Here is a 22,116-nt window from a genome sequence, read left to right on the forward strand (position 1 = left end):
AAGCAGGCTGCATCTGAGCAGTTAAGGCACAAGCAGCAGTACTGATTTGGATCTCCCACTCTAGGCATGTGGATTGTGGTATGGATTGCAACTCACAGAACTGTCAGTTTGGAGGCAACACTCCCAGAATATTAGCAGAGATTCTGAACAGAGATTTGCTCTTTCACTTAACACTGTGTAATAAAGAGCAGATCACAAGGTGAAAATGATCTTATTTCTCCCCCCACCAAGATAAGTTCCTGGTCTGCAAACCTGGTGAGATATCAAACCAGTGAAGTTCAGCCCAAATGAAACAGCATACAATTCCTGTCCTGTGTTTTATTAGGAAATTAACAGCCTCAAATTACAACAGTGAACATTATTTAAAAACAGATTGAAAATCGTAACAGTTCTCTCTTGATTTCTTATAAAACATAATGCCCCAGAATAACCCCCACTTATATATTCCAAAAAGTTTCTACACCCTTTAAAATGCATCTGCTGTACAAAAGGAAGAGTGATTTTAAATATATTCTACATTCCATTTAATGAGATATAGAAGAATGTGCTTTGCTGTCCAGAGAAAAAGAATGAAATGTTTAAAACAACACCCTAGAAAGTTCAAGCTATGAAACAGACGTTTTGGATGCAGATGGCATAATTATGAGGCAGAAGGAAGTGGACTACCTCAGGCAGTGGATCTGGGTGCTGTTAAAGGTGGCAGAATGCAAGGCAGACATCTTTGATGCACGGGGCACAATCCAGCAGGAAGTTGTTCGGTGCAAGACCCACTGTGATGAAACCGACATACACAAGAACACAGTAATGGGGTGGGTGGCTTCTTGATATGGCCTGTAGCTTTGTGGCTGTCTTTGGAACCCAGAGTTGTGACTTCAAATTCCTATGGATATGTAAGATTTTTTTGAGCCGCAAGCAGTGGCAATGGTTACCGGTGTGCATGGGGAATAGATAAAATTATGGAAAATAAAGCTAATAAAGCCACTGATAGACCTAAAAGATGCTGAATTAGATGGCCTGCTGGCTTGCTAGTGGGGTTCCATGTTATGCCCTTCTATTGCATTGCTCTCATTAATTTCAATGGGGCATGCACATCGTAGGACTTCTGGATGGATTGTGCCCCATGTTAATTCATGAATGTGGAGCTTGGAGATTTGTATTTTCCTTGCTCTGTTTTTTTGTGAATTCACTGCTATGTACCATTTGATTCCTCACCACCAATAAATAGGAACCTAAGAATGCAAGATGGGCTGGCTGGATCACACCAGTAGCCCATCTAGTCCAGGATCCTGTTATCAGCGGAAAACCTACAAGCAGAACCTGAGCACATAAGCACTCTCCTCTTCTGCAGTTTCCAGCACCTCGTTTTCAGAAGAACTGCTGCCTCTGGCCATGAAGGCGGTGCTTAGCCATCATGCCAGAGCATAGCCAAATAGAACAGCAGGACCGACCATCGACATCCACCCCCCTGCCCCGAGGCCAAGGAAAGCTGCACCCCACCCCATTTTATGTGCAAAACTCAAATGGACAGGCACTTGAATCTTCCTTCAAAACTGGGGACAGAACATAAGAACTAAGTGCATAAGAAAAGCTTTCTGGATCGTAGCCAATTGCCCAGCTAGCCTAGCGTTCTGTTCTCACAGTGGCCATTCTGACTATGTGCATAGTGTTACCAAACTTATGAATTGTGTACATACCCAAGCTATGTGTATACAGTGGCCAACCAGATGCCTATAGGGAGGACAACATCCTCCATCGCACTTGAGGGAAGGAGGATGTTTTAGGTGTGCAGGGTAGGCTGTGTAGCATGCACACCTCTGTCCTCTAATAGAAGGATCCAGTCAGAGGGCTCAGGAGGAACAGCCAGGGGCTGCAGCCACTGCCCCCTAGCATCTGCTGCCTGAGGCAATCCTACTCTGCCAATGGTAGAGCCAGCCCTGTGTAACAGTATTACGCAGCTATCATGTCCTGTTCTTGCCCCAGAATTTCCAGCATCCAATTCTATTAAAATGGTATATGAAACGGTGAAAGATCTAATGCAGCTACTTACTTGGATAAACTTTATTTTACAATTTTGTTCTTTTACAAATATCTGAAACCGCCACCGTACCAATATGTTGAAAAATGTTTTCTTTTTAAAAAAACAACTACCATGATTTTAAGCACCCATTTCCCTGATTTTAGGATACGTTCGCTGCTTTTGAAACAGAACTGGTGAGGGTGTTACATTTACTTGCTTCCTACAAATCACCACAGAAGAAAGAAGAAAATTATCGTGTGCAAAAAGGTATGCCTGCCAGAACAATCCCTTATGAATCCTAGACTACCAACAAAAGTTTTCCAGTTAGGATTTTAGCAGTGCATTCTTGTCAAAAATAGTCTATATCATGCAGTCAGTTTAGATTGCCAAAAGAAATATTGTAGGCATAGATAGAAGATACAAAACTATAGAATTGAATTCCTTATAGAATTACTGCAGGTGTAGAAAGAGGGAGAATGTCACTTCAGAAGCATCAAAGTGAATTCACAGAAAGTGCTAGTTTTTCAAGTCTAAGCTAACACCCATTAAAATTAATCGAAAGTGGGCAATGGGATTCAGTTCAGATTTTTATGATATCATATAATTTCTGTTAGGAGTGCAGCATTCTCAGGACTCAGAAGGTATCAGTATGTTATACTGGAGTTTTGCTGCTTCAACATGTGCAAGAGATTCACTTAGATGCTGTGTAGGATAGCTGGGTATAGAATTTCCTTGATAGACTACAGTGCTGTTGCATATATAAGTAAACCTTTGACATTTGAAGCAGCAGTAACTCTTAGCATAAAGAGGTAGTCTACCTGTGGTCTTCCAGATGTTGCTGGACTTATCCATGCCAGCCAGCATGCCAACGGTCAGAGACGGTAGCCCAGGGGTTGGCAAGGCTTACCAGGCATGGGCTGGATCACTCCCGCGGAGATCCTCCATGGGCCGGGCCGGCGCAGCATGATGCCGGAAATCACGTCTGGCATGTTTGCGGTACCGGAAATCACTTCTGTGCATGCGCAGACGCTGAAAAGTGTGAATTCCAGTGTCTGGGCATGCGCAGAAGTGATTTCTGGTGCCGCGGACATGTGCAGACGTGATTTCCGGTGTCTGGGCACGCGCAGAAATGATTTCTGGAGCCGCAGAAGAGTTCCTGCGCCGCACTGTGCCGGTTTAGTGCAGCGCACAGGGACTCGCCAAGCGGGCGGCTCGGTTCGGGGGTGGCTTGTGGGCCACTGAAATGGCCTCCATGGGCCGCTTCTGGCCCATGGGCCTTAGGTTGCCGACCCCTGCGGTAGCCGTTCTAATCAAGCAACATCTGGAGGGCCACAGGTTGCCCTACAGATACTGGAGTCATTCAAGCACTGTTTTTGGTGGACACAAACTCCAGCTCCAATGTGTATCTGCTAAAATATGATGTGCAAGGCAGCTCTCAGAGAACAAAATGTTCATTCATTTCATTACCGCACCCATGGAAAGAATGCTGTTTGGTGAGGACAGGTGTTATGCCACAGCCTTTGCGCTGCCTGATTTTGAGACCACTGGCATGTGTGCAGTCTGTCCCTCACTTTAGTTGCTATGTCTGTCACCTTTGGGTGCCAAAGCCGGAAACTTAGCACCCTCAGGTCTCCATACAAAAGAGGTCCTCTAAGTGTTGCTCATTCACTTAATCTGATAGTGGCCCAGGAGGTCATCAACAGAAGACTAAGAAACTGTCAATGGACCAGGACAAGTAACTTTCCCTTGCATGATTTTCTGGCAGATGGTACACAATCTTTTTCTTGAGATGTGGGCATGCATGCTACGCTCACAAAAGCATAGCAGAATCATAGCCAAGGTTGGAGGAGAGCTCTTTCATACTCAGTCCTTCCCCTAAAAAATACCACAACTATGTGGGATGAGTAGCAGGGCTTGCCTTCCATTTTCTATCTAGGTTATCAGGAATATCCCAGAATCCCTGTGGTTTCAGCTACAGCTTGCTTGGCTTGATCACCCTGATATTGTACCATATATTTAAGTACCTTACTCAGGGCCACAGAAATAGAATTGAAATTCTATGCCAGGGAAATTTTTCATTCCTTGCTGCAGAATGTACAAACCTACAATTGTGCTCATTAAAGCAGAAGTAGCTGTAGAAATTTTCTACAGCGAATTTGTAGAATTCACTGTCAAGTCACATACTTTGGGGGGGGGGGTCTTCAAATTGCATCAAGCCCACTTTCTTTCTCTAGTTCCCTGGGGGGGGGGCTGGTTGAGTTTTGCACACACAATTTTTGATTGCTCAGCACCTGATGACTCACCACACATGTGAACCAACTTCACTGAAAAGCGCTATGTCTGCAATGAGGCGAGACAGCACAGACATTGTATCTGTGCTACTGATACTGATCTATCGCATATGCAGATCATATATTCTTTTCCTGAATAAGAAGGGCTTGTAGAAGGATGAGTAGCTCCTGCTCCTCCCAGTTCTCTGGTGCATACAGAAGTTTCAGGCATTATAGAGGTGCACTGCCAGGCACTTCAGTATCTAGCTAGCAGTGCCTCTTTGTTTACAGCCAAAGAGGCTGAAGAGTATGTGCATCTTAGCATTAGTGGGGCATGCACACTCCTTCTTTTCGGGCATTATGGAGGAGCATACCAGCTAACATAGAAGTGATTGCAAACTTGGCTGGTAGAGCATTTCCATAACGTCCAAAGCTGCTTTAAGTATTTTCCCCAACTTGCCATTTCAAGCCCTTTATCGACAAGATCCAGTTACTCTAGACCTGTGCTTAGTTACAGTACATTGAGAAACAGACCAGACCCACATCAATATAAAAAGCAATAAATTCCAAAAGCTCATTGAAGACAAACACACTCAGATGGTTGTGATAAATACTACATATAAATTCTTTGGCAGCAAAGTATGATTCAACAACAACAATTTTTCCTATGCAATATTTCTGCATCCCCATGAAATCACTGTATCTTAATAAAATAGACATTGCTTTTCTTTACATACATACTAGGCTTAAAGCATACTGTACTAGGCTTAAAGCACTAGTTCATCCCTGAAGAAAAAGGTGGGGGGGTTTTGGTTAAAAAAATTATAGTCATTATCTTATGTAACAGGCTAAAAATGAAAATGGGCGGGAAATCACTCAATGCATGCTTTTGCCATTATTTAGAACAACAGTAGTATGTTTATATGATACAACCCACATACTTTATTTTCCTTTAAAATCTAACTAGTAAAACGATATTGCTATCAGCAGAGTCATAAACAGAATACACAGGTGACCATCTATGTTCAAGTATCATCATTATTGAAGAGTCATAGGGTGCCATCCACCAAACATAGCTGCTGTGGAGTTTTCAAACTATTTCAAGGGTGTTTGTGCAGGACTTCAGAAACTTGCTTACAGCAGCAACAGTGCTTAATAAAGAAAGCACATAAAGCGATTGACATTTTGCCTGTGTTAGCTTTTTTTGGTCTTTCAGTGTAGCGACAAATTACAGTAGGAAAGTTTATTCACACAGGGAATAAAAACAGGACTTATGAAAGTACCACATTGATAATCAACACAGGGTGGAGTTTTAAGGTTTTGTGGTTGTCCGTATAATTGCCTTTGGAAGAATGCATCTGAGGTTAGTAACGTTAGTTCAATAGGCCTGTTTAATTCTTGTATGGCTGATTATATGAGCTTTAATTTCCCCCCCAACCCCCATCAAGATTCACAACATTCAGTGTCAATTAAAAGGGCTGTTTGTTACATCAGGAGATGTCATCTTGGATTCTCCTTGGAACTGTCAGTTGTTCATAGGTAGGTAGGGTGTTGCTGGAGAGGAAGAGCTCGGCGTTGACATCATGCCTGTGAGATGATTTGTTGCTGCCCTGGGTTCCTTGCTGCATGGAAACCAGGTGCTGCAGCAGGTCTGTGATGAGGTTCAGCTTCTGATCCATTTGAACTACCTACAAAAGACAAACAAAACACCCACTCAGAATCCGAGAGTGAAAAAAGCTGTGATTCAAGACAGAGATTTAAAAAGCAGAATTAGCTCAAATGTTTGTCACGGTTGAGCTGAGACTTTTTTGGTCTTCTGGGTAGAAAGACTGGCCACCCTCATAAGACTTACATATATGCAAAAAATATTAATATAACCATCTGCTAAAATACACCCCTGCTTAGAATTCAGTATCAAAGTCCTATCTGAATTAGCATGTGTTTGTCACTTCTCGAAAAACACTTACAGTTGGTCTTTGGGGAAACTCCCAACAGAAAGGGAGTTTCAAAACTGAGGAGTAGCAAACAAAAGCCGCTTGTTTATGTAATCCCATTGACTGTTTTGGCAGTGTTGTGGGACACATCATATGAACACCACACTACACAGATGTGGCTGCCTAGGCATTCAGGCAAAGCTCATTGTATGTGTGTGTCTTCCAAAGAAATAAAGCACCACTGAAAAGTTTGCAGTGCCAGATTGCCCTGATAAACAAACAACCTGAGCACTCTTCTAATGCGCATGCGGGCAACAGTCTGTGGGAAGGTTGATGCCCAAGTTACAACCCTCTACCCCACACCATTTCAGAATCAGACGTGCTCTTTGCTGCAGCGTGAGAGAAGGCTGCAAGCTGCACAGCAAACCCTTTTTTCTTCAGGACACATGCCTGTGACGTAAGAAGAGGGAAAATATGACTTGGAATGAAACGGGTGCAAAACCTGTTATTTATTAAACCTACAGTGAATAGAAAGTACTTCAACTAACGAAACTTAGAATGTGATGTACGGCGGGCAGAGCTATACATGACAGCAGATCTGTTAGATTTGCTGCTGCCGCTGCCGCAGCAGCCTTCTGCTTCAGTGGGATTCATTTGAAAATGTGGAGCTACAGGCCTGGAACAAATAGCAGCAGTGCCAGAACAAAAGTTGGCATGCAGGGGTGGGTGGGTGGGTAGGGAGGAGACTGACCTCTTCAGCTATGATCTACAATATCAAAACAAATGCTGTTAATTGGGAAATGACGAAGGAGTGTCTGTTGGGAAGACTGAATTTTTCATGATCCCAGCAACAAGGGATTTGTGGAACCTCACAAACTGAATAGCAGTATGGAGAGTACGTTTAGCTCCTGTTGCCTTCCTTTGTTCTTAAAGGATAAGAGAGCATGGGAGAATAATCTGTACCAGGATTTACTTGGCATGAGATATTCTACCCCTCTATTTCACTTTTAGCTGTGCTGGCTGGCACTTTAGAGAGGGGAGGGCAGAATAAAAGCCCTGCTAATTCCTTGCCCACTCACATAGGAAAGGATTCCTTTTATCTCAAAATGGGTGCTGCGGACAATATAGTGTGACAAGGGCACCTAATGTTCTCATGCCCGGATTTAGTTTCTGTTTAATTCTAGCGATAATAGGAACCTAAAGGGACCGGGGGTGGGGGCGCGGGGGGAGAGAGAGAGAGAGAGAGAGAGTGAGAGAGAGAGTGAGAGAGAGAGAGACCATGCCTGGACATTAAAAAACTGTTGCAGATTTGACAAAGTACAACAGTTTTTGTTTTTTAAATGTCAGAAATAGTTACATAGATTAGGTATTGGCAATTAGTAGCAAAATGGCTCAAGCATAGCCCCCAAGGACCAACTTATTATGCCCCTCTGCTGCTTTCTCCCACTTAAGCCAGACCAAAGGCTTTTAAGCACACTTTCCGCTAACATGATCTGCACCAGCTGCTTTGGGTGGAATCCTCCCATTTATCTCCAACTCTCTCACTCGAGTGTAGACAGCAACAGGCTATGTTACAGTAGCAGCTAAAGTGCACAGGCAGAGAACTCTCAGAGCCTCTGTTTGCTGCTCAAGGGAAAGGAAGGGGTTAAATGTCCCATTGTGTCTTGGGGTGTGTGTGTGTGTGTGTGTAACAGAGAGACCAAGACCCCAATGTTGCTGAAGTCAATGTTGCTGGCTGTTCAGTTCATGCTCAATTCAAAAACAGCAGGCCACCTAATAATGATAATAACAACTACTACTACTGACTAGCAACCTAAATTACAGGTTTCATGCTGCACCATGTCTATGCAGAAGTTACCCCTAATCTAGCTTTAGTTTAGAAAGCAGCACCTCTCCCCGCCTCCCTAGCAAAGCCCATGAAAGGTGCTGAAGCTGCTAAAACTCCAGCTTCAGAGAAATCAATCTATTCACGTCTGGTTATTGTCCAAGTATCGTTCAGGACACCGAAAGATAATAAGTCTGAAAAACATCAACAAACCTGGATCCTTTCAAATACGGCTCAAATATTTCTCGGCCGAAAGAGAAGACTGTTTTTGTCAAGCGATTTGGACACTTGCTGGGAAGCAGATACAGAGACCACAAAAATACGAGGTGATGGTGGATGCACTGCAGCTGGGTTTCCCTGGCCCCCCCATCCCCAATACAAGACAAAGGCTCAGTCCTCAAACTCCTAACCCCAGATTAAGCCATGAGATGGTACAGTAAGAAATACTAGCCCCATGGAACAGAAATTATTTTGTTTGCCCTATAATAAGGAAGCCAGTTAACGTAGTTGAAATGACTGTAAGAGAAATCTATTCAACTCGCACTTCATGTAAAATAAGAAAAGCCATGAACTGTAGATGGTGCTTTTGGGTACCACAGGAGGTCCTGTGGAATGGTGCCTGCTAAGCAAGCAGTGCAGTTTTAGGCTAGGACAAACAAGAAGAAAAAGAGGAGGAGGAGGAGGAGTTTGGATTTGATATCCCGCTTTATCACTACCCGAAGGAGTCTCAAAGCGGCTAACATTCTCCTTTCCCTTCCTCCCCCACAACAAACACTCTGTGAGGTGAGTGGGGCTGAGAGACTTCAGAGAAGTGTGACTAGCCCAAGGTCACCCAGCAGCTGCATGTGGAGGAGCGGAGACGCGAACCCGGTTCCCCAGATTACAAGTCTACCGCTCTTAACCACTACACCACACTGGCTCTCACTGGGTCCCTTAACCTGCCATTGAAAACTCTACCCCACCCACAATTGCTTTCCAACACCCACCCAAAAGACTTCTAACTGGATTGCAGGAGCACCACCTTTAGGATGACAGGACCTACTCAAAAAGATAGATTCTGCACATCTCTACTGAGACCTGTGGGTATAGGGCGGTATACAAATTCAATTAATAATAACAATATGCTGAAGTTAGTGCCTGCATATTGCATTGCAATTAAACAAAACAAGGGATATAGGATGTATGAATTAGTCATTCCTCCACCCCCCCGGTCCAAACTGTGTATAACATACACAAATGGGTACATTTTCTCTGTCTTATTCTTTTATAAAAAATGGAAAAATTCCCTATCTTACTCTCCCTTCTAGACATTCTTCAACTCAAAATTATCCCCTAGGCTGCTTCCTCAACCCCTGCCCTTGCAATACAGTGGTGCCCCGCAAGATGAAAAACTCGCTAGACGAAAGGGTTTTTCGGTTTTGTGTTGCTTCGCTAGACGAATTTCCCTATGGGCTTGCTTTGCAAAACAAAAACGTCTTGCGCTTTTTTTTTTAAAGCCGCTTGAAGAGGCACAGTTGCGACAGACCGTGCTTCGCAAGACGAAAAACACCGCAAGACGAAAAGACTCGCGGAACGAATTATTTTCGTCTTGTGAGGCACCACTGTACAGGATATATAGAGGTACCTATAATTTCCTTGGCAAGAGACAAAACAGTTGATAGGTGGATTCTGATCAGGAAAATGGATGGAGTTCAGTAGTCCTTCTACATGCTATTTAAGCTCCTTTGGTTTCCTCCTTTTGCTGGTGGGGAATTTCCCCCCTCCCCCGCTTGTTATGATAATTGAGACTATTTTTATCCCGACTGCCATTTTGCTGTTTTTTGCATTCATAGATGTGCATATATAGAGATAAATGGAATATTTAAAGCACTGCTTCATTGTTTTTATTGTATTTAAATATGCAGTCCACTATTTAGGGGCCTGGGAGCCAAAAAAGGGGGGAGGGAAGCAGTATCAAAACGCACAAGAAATAGTGTCATTATCATTCCTCTCCTGCAACTCGCTGCATCAGAAGCTGTTTTTAGTTAAGTTTTTTTTATAAAAAGAAAGAATCACAAGGCTATATGTAATGTGCAGTCAGACTTCCTTATACAGTATACATAATACCCAAACCTTGAAGATTAACAAATATATTGTGGGATAGGATTTATAGTATACAGGCTTACTTGGAAGAAAGTCCCACTATGCTCAGCGATGCTTCCTCACAGGTAAGGGTGCAAGATGCTGCAGGACTTTCTATAGTTTTGCCACATCAGGCTCCTGCAGACTTGGGTTTGGGCACCTCTTATTCATTTGGTTTTCTCACAATGCTACACAATGAACAAAGCACATAGGCGCTTGCTTCATACGAAGCCCAAGAGAGCGTTAATATGCTGTGCCGGAAAAAAACCTACAGAAAGTGAAGCGATGCCATATTCTTTAAACAAGTTTGAACTATATTTAGTGTACCTTACATTTAGCATACCTTACACTTCCCTAGGAGTCAGGCTTTCAAACACATTTACTTGATTAGAAAATTAGCTATGAAGCCAGGGGTGTAATAAAAGCAAGGCAGGCAGAAAAAAGTGCTGACTCTGCTGTAATAGCAACTCCTCTGGACAGCTCTGAGCTTTTTAGTGAAAACAGCAAACCATACCAATAAAATATAAAAATAATTCAAACTGATCTGCTTCTTTTGTGTAAAATGCAAAAGCAAGCAGTTTTTGGCAGCTGCGTGTGTCATATTAAAAGGGCCTGCAACTTTTACACAATCAGATTAGTTGGATCTGCAATGCTCATTATTTTCTTTTAGCTGCTCAGTGACATCTCATAGAATTTTGAACCAAAATGACTCCACTGAAAAGAGTGCTTCCCTGCAGCAAATCAATACAACTCCTTTACTCATCAAATCAAATTTTGCCCTGAGATAACAGATGAATCCTGCAGTGAACATTCGGCAGTCTCTAAAGTGCAAATAAGGCACACCTATGAGTGTCAGCATATGAGGAAACCTTTGTTTTCCAAATCCAATGGGCCATATGTTCAGTTGCAGCTGAATGGTAGTAGGTTCTGCACCACATTACTTATCATTTAAAATGGACTTCTGTCTTGACGGAAGGGGAGTTGGATAGTCAGGCCCTACCATTGGGCACATGAAGAAACCATCTCAGATGGCAGCCGTGGTGGTGGAAGACCAGTACCAGCAGTCACCTGTTTCTTCTGAGAACCTCATCTGTTCTCCCCTGCAACTGTACAGTCTGTCCTGGGCCCCATAATCTGGCCTGCTGTCTCAGATACTGTTGGAGGATGCTAAGTCAGAAGCATTAGATCCTGGAGAGGGGCCCAGTGGATTGGGAGGTGGTGATCCAGGTGTGGAGGAGGGACTGAGTGGATTGCCAGGAGAGCGACCTGCCCCTGTGTCATCAGGTAGTCCAAGTGCTGTGTCCCAGCCAGCTGCCATGGCTCCAGAACTTCCCCGTTAGTGAAGCACCCCACCCCTTCAAGGGAGGTGATTAGGGATAAGTCTGACAGTGAGCTGGCCCCATTGTCCCTGCTGCTCCCATCTCTAGGGATGTATGTAGAGGCAACTGTACCGGCCTCTACAGACTGGGCACTTCCTACTCAGAGCCCATCTGCTTGGTTGAGTCTGTTCCAAGGCTTGGGATGACTCACATCTTCACAAATGACTCTTCCTACCCTGCTCTTCAGGGTCTTATACCTTAGAGCTCTGCGGTGCCTTCTGACTTTGTAACCTGTAACCCAACCTATGTCTGTGTGCTGTAGTGAATTCTGGAATAAAGCCTTTCATTATAACAAACAAGCCAATAGTCTGAGTGGGAGCATGGAGAGTGCCCGGGCTTCCCTGCTATGGCTTGCCTCAAAGGAAATATGCATATGCCATTCATCTGATTTCCCCCAACTCCCAGTGGAGTCAAGGTCACTGTCGGGTCCCTATGTTGTAGAGAGAATGCAGCTGGCTTGCACTTGTCTGATTGTGGATTCACACATATAAGCATGCAAGGTAGGTGTAAGCTCTCTATTGATACAAAGTCGTTTGGACCCAAAAATGGGGAGGTAGACCCCCACCCACCCCATCCATGTTCACTCTTGAGACTGCAAATCCTGTTAGCAGCTCGAACAGTTATGGAAGGAGTCGGGATGAAGATAAAAGGCAGCAAGTAAAGGAAGTATTCTGAAATCTTGCTATCTTCGCTTTCTGCTGAAACTCTTGAGACATACCTTGGTGGTTATTACAACACTGTACAAAGTACTCAAAGGAACTTGGCACTTAGAGAATTAATCTCCCATTTCAGAGAGTCCTCAAATAATTACAACTAGTGGCTGAATCTTGTTGTAGATAAATCAAACATTACTGAAAACATATGGGAATACTCAAGCTAACACGCTGTCCAACATCTATGGTTTGGTGGGTGAGCACAGTTTCTAGATGCAGCCAGTTTAATGGAGGGGGAGGGGGGGGAAGGACAGCAAAAAGGCAAGAGATTATTCTTTAGCGCTTTCAACTGAAACATTTATACTTAGAAGATGAATTAAGTGCACGCCAATGAGAGTAACATTAGAACAAGTGCCTCTTATGCTGCTCTTAGCAGTCAATATTTCATACAAGATGTCACTAAAATGCACACATGCATGAACTCTCTCTCTCACACACCTGTTATGTATCTGCTCCTCCAGATTACTATCCATACTTGGATAAAGGCATTATGGCATTACAACACTCACCCACCGTCTGCACCAATAGAAAGCAAGCACCCATTTCAACCCACTTTAGAGGTCTGATGAGCCTGTGAACTGCATCTGATCTTCACAGCCCAGCTGCTGTTGCCCCCTGCTGACCTGTGTGCCTGGTGGGGTGGGTGGCTGTAGCTTGGACTGTGCATTGTGCCTTATTACCATTGCCATGTGATGCTAATTGGAAAAGCGTACCTGTCACTCCCAAGAATATAGGTAAATCAAAACCTACGTGTATTTAACATGTTTGCATTTAGCTTTGCACCCAAGGCAATTTTAAAAATAAATAGCCGTATCTCTGCTCCCGAATGCCTTGGAAGTCGAACGTTCTAGCTCCCAAATGATTGAAAACCGGAAGTGAGTGTTCCGGTCTTCGAACGCTCTTTTGGAAGCCGAACGTCTGACATCGCTTCCGATTGGCTGCAGGAGCTTCCTGCAGCCAATCAAAAGCCGCACTTTGGTTTTTGAATGTTTCGGAAGTCGAACGGACTTCCGGAACGGATTCTGTTCGACTTCTGAGGTACGACTGTAAATAAAATGGGGCAACTAGGGGGTGGGTGTCAGGGGGAAAAAACTTTGGCAATCCCACCCTCCACTGCACCCAATGTGTTTTGACTATACACAATTTGGGCTTTATGCACTATCCTCGGAACATAACCCCTGCATAAGTTGAGAGTCGCATGTACTATGAAACCCAAGAGGACGAGCAACTGCCATTCAGCCATGTCTCAAAAATCGACTCTCTCGAACCAACCCCTAAGGTTTATTGTAATCATGAGCAAAGCCGCCCCTCATGAGTCCTGTGGAACGGATGGTCCGAACCTGAGGAGGAGTGTGAGGAGCTTGGGAAGTTAAATGTGGAATACCTTGGAGAGGGTCCCAGCAGGTTAGGGGGTATAGACCTGTCCTTTGAAGGAGGCTCAGGCAAACTTTCAGGGGTGCCTTTGCATACTTCCTTTCCAGACTTGCCCCTCCTAGTGTTTCCAGATGAGGAGCTACCTCCAGCATATTCCCCTGTTACACAGGAACCTCACTCTCAGGGGAGGCACCTGGGAGCAAATCTGAACCTCCTACCTCACCTACATAACCCAGGACATGGAAATGCCAGCACACACAGACCTCACCTAGCCAGCTCACTTGTTTGCTTGTCTAGGGCTGCCTGTTTGCTTGTCTAGTTGTGGGACTCCAGCTGCTTGCCATGTTAACTGCTGTGCCTGCCCCATCCTTCCAAAGGCTGTTGCAGGGTGTGTGTTGTTTGTTTGTTCAATGTCTTAGCTGGTGATTAGCCATGCCTTTCAGCTCTCATGTAACCACTGATTCTTGCAACCTGTGACTGCCTTATGTACCACTCTAGTCTGAAAATAAAAGCCTCACGGGTTCCAGTTCCTCTTCTGACTGGGAGAGCCAGGACACAATTGCGTAAAGAGCTCCAATGCTATTTGCCCCAATGCCGAAATATTCGAAAAATGTAATTTATAATTTACCATGCACCTTATTCATTGGTTAGGGTATAGGAAGACGGTTCTAAGGCTTGTCTGACACACATTACAATTTGGGCAACTTTCTGTATGAGCATGACTTCCTAATACATATGCACACTTAAAAAACAACAATGCATACAAACAAATAAATAAAGTGGCCCTAAGGAGAGGCAAAGAAACATCATACATCAAAGAAGATGCCCCAGGTTCTCCATTCATATCGAAATACATAAAGAGAAGCTGGACCACATCTTCCTAAAGATGGTCAAGTCACTGCTTGGGAACCCGCAGTCCCTTACATGTAACCAGGATCATATTGTTTCCTTAAGTAGCTCCCTATGACCACATGTCTTGTGTCAGAGCTCCTTCCACTGAGGACAGAATGACATTTGAGGCACAAAAACATAGGGTGCTTCCAGACGCTCGCTATTCTTGGGTAGGATTCAATCAGATACTGGCGAATTCAGGCTGCACAATTATAGCTGATTGGGAGGCACTGCACAACAAACCTGCTTCCCCAAAATATCAGGTTTTGTTTGCAATCAGAAAAGTGACAGGTAAAAGCCCTAGAAAGTGTGGGATATAACATTAGCTTTGACGCAACATCATCTAACCTCCCTGCAAACAAAGCAGGATGAATGTTCAATAAGCAGGTTGCCTGGAAGCAACCCTACTCCAGCAAACTGATGTGAATTTCCTGAGAGAAGCAGCAAGGTGGAGGATGCTTCCCTAGTCCTTCACTCCTTGCTAATTAAAGTATTTCCACTTTTACTACAGATTTTTAAAACAGCTACCACCACTTGTTTTTGATTGCCGTGAGAGGTTTTGCAATTCAGCGGCAACATCTTTTCAACTCTTGTTTCTTGTTATGAGCTTGGTGCACTGGAATACTTAGGGTTAACAAAAAAGCAAAGTGACTCTAGCAGGAATAAAAGAACCTCTGAAAAGCCTCTCTCACCGTAAGCACGTGTGTGTGTGTGTCCGCGCGCACACACACACCTTGGTTCCCTTCCAAAATGGACTGCTACGCTTCTTGAATCCTTGGCTCTCATTCCAGTGTGATACTAAGGCTATGACTAATAACCCCCTGCCTGTGCCTGCTGATAATTTCACCGTTGAGTAGCTGTTCTGGTTCTGGTTCATCATAGTATGTCCTGGAGATGCCAAGATTTTTATTATTATTATTAAAAAAAGGACTGAAAAGAATGAGATAAAACGCTCACAGGTCTCTAGTGCTATAAATACATTTTTTTTTCATCTGATGCATTTTACAGTTATGCTGTTACAAGGCAGACATTCCCTCTCTTCTCAAACAGTTATTTTATTAGATGCTGGCTAAGACAATGGCTCCCCCCACCCCGCCTTCCCTCTGTGTCTCGCACATACATTTTTTAATTCAAACCAGATTTGAGATTGTTCCCGTCTTTTAAAGCAAACATGCCATGTATCACGTCGGTTCAGTTCAGCACTGCATATGTTATATTTCACATCTCACTACGCTCAGGCAACAGTGTTGCTTTTAAAGAGGAACGAAGAAGATTTAACTCTGCGGGCTTTATTTGTTTATTTATTTATATAAACAGGCTTCTTACACCTTCAGATTGGCCTGATTCCCCCTTTTACAAACAGCAGTGCAAGTTTGTGCTTGAAATGTTAGTGAAAATGTGACTTTAGGGGCGTAGTCTTCTCAGTGGAAAATGGCACTACACAATTCATTTACTGAGACCTGGTTTGCTCATCCTTAACATTCCAGTTCTGGTCCTTTGTGCTGATGGGCTTATGGGGGGGGGTTCTGCTGGTCAATGGCTGCATCCCACGCCACTAAAAAATAAAAATCTATATAGACTGGGGAGATCATATGGGAGGTGCCTGCAACATGGTTTCTCCCAGTGGCAGCATGCCCCACACATCATGCTGCACTTGTAACCTACAAAATGAATGTCCTTTAGAGGGTCTTTGAATGGGGCAGGCACTTGTGCCAGAGGTCACCAAGTTTGTTTCTGCATACTCTGATGGGCGATAGATGTTCATTTGCAGTGGCATTCATCTGTGATGTGGATTAACGGCTCTCACCTGAGGGCAGAGATTTGGACTGGGTGGTTTGCAGTCCCCTTCCAGCTGCACAAATGCAATTTTCAGTGCTTTATTATCAGAGATGAATTTATGGCAAAAAGGAACAGGAAATATCAAAGCAGTGCAGTCTTTTCATGCCCCTGGCTCTTCGTCTCATGTTGTGATTTTATCTTACAAACTTTCCTTGAGACATTGCTGCTGTTTTGGAGCAGGCAATATTTCAGATGAATATTCACATTTTCCCTCACTTGAGAGACAGAGTGGTCCACTGGGTTACATTTTTCAATGGTGGCCCTCCCTCTTGAGGAAATCCCTCCCCACATCCCAAACTCTGTTTGGTGACCTTTAGGCACCTTTAGACTTTAGACTTTAAAATTCTACTGAGGTTTTTATTGAATTTCTCTGTGCTCTCTCTCTCTCTGCTCTCTCTCTCTCTCTCTCTCTCTCTCTCTCTCTTCCTCTGGTTCTATATGTATGCGTGTACACACACACACACACACACACACACACAAACTTTTATTGGCTACTGTTTTTATTACAAGTTCTTAATTCCATGGTTTCATTACTTTTAGCGTTTTAATTTAAGCTACTTTGTAAGGGCTTGCCCTAGAGGGCAGGGTAGTAAGGAGCGAATAAATAATAAATATTAGAAGCATGGGCCTGGGAGACCGAAATATACTTCAGTACTCAGCAATGAATTTCAGAGGCAAGTCTCCATCCCTCGCCTACAATTTCCTGCCTATAAAATGCAAATATCAATAAATATGCTACTACTTGATTAGACTGGAGGTTTGTGGTCATGTGGGAGGAGGCAATCGCATTGCTTCTTCTCACACAAGCACTGCTCCCATTCCTCAAAGGGCAACTTTGGTGAGGAAATGAGCCATGACACGGGGCCCTCTCACACCACCTTAGAATTCTGACATTACTGAGCGGCATGATGGGAAGTTACTCTGCAGAAGCCCCCATGTCACCTAGAGGAAATATCAGAAGGGACTCTAACACTACTGCATGAATCTGTAAGGTTCACCCCTGAGTCAAATAGTTTAGAGAAGTCTTCTCCAATCTGGTCCCTTCCAGATGTTGTTGGTACTACAACCACCATCATGGCCAATGGTCAGAGATGGTGGAAACTGCAGTCACATCATCTGGAGTGCACTAGGTTGGGCAAGGCTAGTTTAGAAAATGCACCTCCTGGGGGGAACTGGCATTCATAGTGGCCAAAGGAGGGAATCTGAAACAACCATACTTTTTCTTTGAAAAATGTAACCTTTTGTTTTCAAAATGATAGCTGACAAGCAGCTTATTCAGTAGTATACCACATGTTTTCATATATGTCAATGTTTATCCACTGTTTTGGGATGGGAAAATGTTATGGGAGTTGTATACAGGACAATCACAGAAGTTATTATGGAGTGAGGATCATTTTCAGGTTTAAAATAATGTTCATAACTGAGTAAGCAGGAACCAGCAGTGCATGACAATTTATCAGCTCAGACAAATCTACAAATGCTTTGGAGGACAGGTAATGTGTTGTGGCCTTGGGAACTCCTTCTCCCTTTCTGAATTTCCTCTAACCATAGTGAGCCATTATGTCTGAACTGGTGGTTGGAATGGATAAAATATTGCCCGTCCCCTCTCTCCCCCTTCAAGAATATTGGAAGTTTATACTTCAGTTTTAAACTTTAATATCACTTTAGCATTATGTCTGAACATGAGCAAACCGAAGGTAGTCTTAACCATGGTTTACTGAAAAAAGCCAACTTCAAAACATAGTTGATAAAGCTATCTTGCTTCAAGCCATGGTTAAAATTAACCACTGATTAGGTTTTAGATGTAATGCTAAATTTAAGTTAATGGAAGACACGAGTAAAAACTTATCAACTCCTCCTTATGTTCACATTAAAGGAGGAAAGGGGCGTATGGACCTCATAAACCTGAGGATTTTTCAATCAGAAATGAGAATAACACAAAAGAAATGTGCATGTTCAGACACAAAATGCAACAATCAATCTTTTACACCTTAAATTGAATTTGTGTTTTCAAGCCTAAGATTTTACCGCCAATTTTTGTGTGTCAAACTATTGGCTTATTCTTACTTGGGTCATAGACATGCAAAACTCTGAGCACCTCCTGAGAGGTACGGAGTTGGCAAGTTGGCCTTCATCTCCCCATGGGCCCTTGAATGATTAAGATATATGAATGAGGTAACCAATATGAGAAAACATGGGCTGAGGTTTGAACTTGAGTTCACTTCTCAACTGTGTCATCACTTAGCTTTTTTAAAAAAGATGCTTTTAAGAAAAGCACGGGGTATTTTTCTTCTTCTTACCATGAAGGCTTTACAGCTAGCTTTAGGGTTTCCTAGTACAATTCGTCTACTTTCCCAGAACGTTTTGGATCATTTGTAGGCTAAATTCCCGCTAACAATACTTCAGCTGCCAATAGAAGCAGAGCCCACAACTCCTGTGCACAGCGGTGATTACATAATAGAAGAGGTCAACACGAGGTTTCCTTCCCCTCTCCCCCAACTGCAGTCTATTTACAATTCTATGGCTAATTTCATTATTGGAGCAGGCTTGTATATCAGAGCTGGACAAAGAAGCTTTCCATGTGTAGAAGATGACATGAACTTGACCTCTGCCAAGAGACCCACAGCTTACAAGTGCTTTTGTGCATATAGCGAACACCTGTACTAATCATGCCTACCGCTAACTTGGGGGGTCACCATTTGTGGCAAAAGTTTTAAATCAGCCACCGCAGGAGACAGACAGTATTCTATTACTACCATAGTTCTGCAGAAACAAGAAAGAAAAACAAAACCCCTACAAACTACATGGCTCACGGAAATACGGTAAGAAGGGATCCTGTAGTTTGGCACATATAGGCTGCAATATATCCATGGTGCAACGTTCATTAAAACTGTGCAGGGGAAATTTAAATGAAGTGGAAGTTCAAGCAAGTATAGTTATTATGAGCGATGCCTTTTCGATTGAACAACGAACTATCCCTATGAGCTTTACAGGCTGTAGGGAGTGCTTCGTTAAGTAAGGCTTTGATCAAGCACAGCAGGTGAGTTGTCCCACTGGCATAATGCGTGTCCATGGAACTGTTCATGCATCAAATATGCAAACATCCTTAAGTGCTTCACTGACTGCCTTTCAACCTCAAAATTGCACTCAAAATTATACAGCACAGGAAGCCCCGGTGAAGACTTTACAAAGCGAACGGGGAAAGGTAGGATAACTTTACAAACTGCCAGAAGGGGGTTGTCCTGCAAAATGAGGACTAGTTGGCAGAAATGCCTTGTTTTATTCAAAGCCCGTGTCAGCATTAGTTAACGCTGTGACTCTACAGAACTCCACACTTCCAGTTCTAGAGCTCAATCAACATCTCCTGCAATGTTTATTCACATCCTGACTGATTTAAAGGGCCTAACATCTAAGTATTAGTTGCCATTTTGAAAAGCATTGCATTATATAGAGATCACGTAAAGGGATAAAATACGTCAAAACAAATCTGACCTGGCAGTCAACTCACCAAAAACTGGCAGACAGAAAATTAATAGAAATACATTCACTATCAAGGGAAACCAGTCCCTTTCTAGACTACAGTATCTCTGAAGGGTACCGGACTCCTGAAAATGTGTTTATCCTCAACTTACGTCTATAAGAGTTACTTAGCAAATTCTCATATGTGAAAGTGAGAAAGCTACACAAAGATTGAGGTTTAAATTGGGAATCTACTTTAGTACTGTACTTTGATCATTATCATCACCATTCCCCTTTCCTCCTCAAGCCTGGTTGGACAGAACATAAACAATCACTCTGTCACTGTAGGATGGGCCCATCACCTGAATGCACAGCAGCCATGTCTCTTCCAAAATTTTTTAGTTCAGCCCCTGGGCATGTAGGAGAGAGAGAGAGGAAGCTAGACACAGGATCAGAGAAGTGACTAGCATGGATTCACAGTGTAGGGGAAGATGTCTTGCTGGACAGGGCCTACATATATCTGGACCCAGCCCTGAACACAGAGATGAGTGAAAAAGGTTATCTGAATAGCCTTTATCTGCAGCAAAACCTCTGTAAAGAAACTGCAAAGCACTCTTGGAAAATGAGAGTTAAATTCACAAGGATTCTCGCTCATGTGAGAAGTCATTTTAAAAATTTGTTTGCAAGGCATTTAAAACAAACACTCTGGAGATGACATATAAAAGCCCCAAACTGCAGAACAATAATGGGCTTGTGAATCAGGACCATAAATCCCCCATTTTCAGAATGTGACAGACATCAGGAATATACATGATTGAGTCAGCAGTTACGAAGACATACAGTGCAGGCCACTCAAGTCTCAAAACTGCCATTTATCATTTCCTGAGAGAATGGTTTCTTGGCAAGAGTCCTCTGCAAACACCACAAAAAAATTCCAAAACAACCCCACCATTCCAGCAGGCCATGAATACGACTGTAATTTGGACTATTTTTCATATCAAATAGACTGTGTGCTGCTTTCTCAGTTAATGAAGGAAACCTCCCTTTCAGATTTCTAAGCTCATTTCAAGCAGTCTACATGCTATAATTAACCATTTCGAAAGCACTGCCAGTCACAAAGTGAAATGAAAGAGGGGAGGGGAGGGACTTGACTCAATTGTGAACTAAAAACAAAGTAAAATATCAAAACACAATCCCATTTCCCTCTATAATCAAGCTTGTGTCATTGATGGCAATGACAGCCATCCTGAGTTTGTTTAACTGTACTAAGAAGTGAAATAATTATTGTATTTTTGGTCTGCTCAGGATGGTTGGAAGGGAGGGCCAAATTCTTTCCTGCGTATGCTTTCCCCCCAAACTGTGTCTCCCTGGTGGGGGTTAATTCTGGTCATGGAACCCCACTGGGAGAAAACTGGTGGGGAGACGTGGCTTTGCAGGGAGAGGAAATGTGAGTTCAGCACCCCCCTCTCATCCACCTGTTCTGTTCTCTAAATGACACCCCTGCTTTACAGTGGTACCTCGGGTTACAGACGCTTCAGGTTACAGACTCCACTAACCCAAAAATAGTACCTCGGGTTAAGAACTTTGCTTCAGGAGGAGAACAGAAATTGTGCTCCGGCAGCGCAGCGGCAGCGGGAGCCCCCATTAGCTAAAGTGGTGCTTCAGGTTAAGAACAGTTTCATGTTAAGAATGGACCTCCAGAACAAATTAAGTTCTTAACTCAAGGTATAAGAATGGTATGGCCTACCTTAGAGCTTCCCCCACCTTGTCTACTTTGCTCCTCACTCAGAGTTGGCATGTTGGCAAACTACCTGGTCAAATATTATTTGTTGATCAGTAAACTGACTGCCTATTAATACTTAAAAGAGAGAGCGAGAGAGAGACTTGAGCATTATTTCACAATATTTGAAAGGTCAATTGACAATGCCTTTTTTGACCGGTCAAACGCCCAACCTTACCTTCACTCCACTGTGTCTGATTGCCAATTGCTGATTAAACTGGCATCAAGCCTACCCCCAGCATAGATGGCATTGCCATAATGAATATGATGCCACATACAGCTGGAATGGGATTGGCCAAACGGCAAGCAGACAGCCCTTGAGCAATATTTGCCCTTTTTCTAATGTGCCTGATGCTATCAACAGATTCCAGGAATAAGACGTGGCATTAAATTCAAGCTTATGGCCCACCGGCTGCAGCAGACATGGGACTCAAAGGGAGGAATGAGGGAATAGGCTGAAGTAGAAGTCCTGAGTAATACTATCAGCTAGCTAAAGAAATCTTAAATCGATTAA

General features: G+C 43.3%; 1 protein-coding gene across 7 annotated transcripts in view; it reads right to left on the bottom strand.

Annotated features, from left to right (window-relative positions):
- Nucleotides 1-303: 303 nt before the first annotated feature.
- KCNQ1 (potassium voltage-gated channel subfamily Q member 1) overlaps nt 304-22,116 on the bottom strand; it is a 322,417-nt gene continuing 300,604 nt past the window's right edge. For all 7 annotated transcript variants that reach the window (XM_083462722.1, XM_083462720.1, XM_083462724.1 and 4 more), the window contains one exon: nt 304-5,975. In XM_083462722.1, the coding sequence (XP_083318848.1) occupies nt 5,778-5,975 (198 nt within the window). In that variant the 3' untranslated portion in view covers nt 304-5,777. The remainder of the gene's footprint in view (nt 5,976-22,116) is intronic.

The sequence above is a fragment of the Podarcis liolepis genome, assembly GCF_965112155.1.
Source record: "Podarcis liolepis genome assembly, chromosome: 1".
NCBI classification, from domain to species: domain Eukaryota; kingdom Metazoa; phylum Chordata; class Lepidosauria; order Squamata; family Lacertidae; genus Podarcis; species Podarcis liolepis.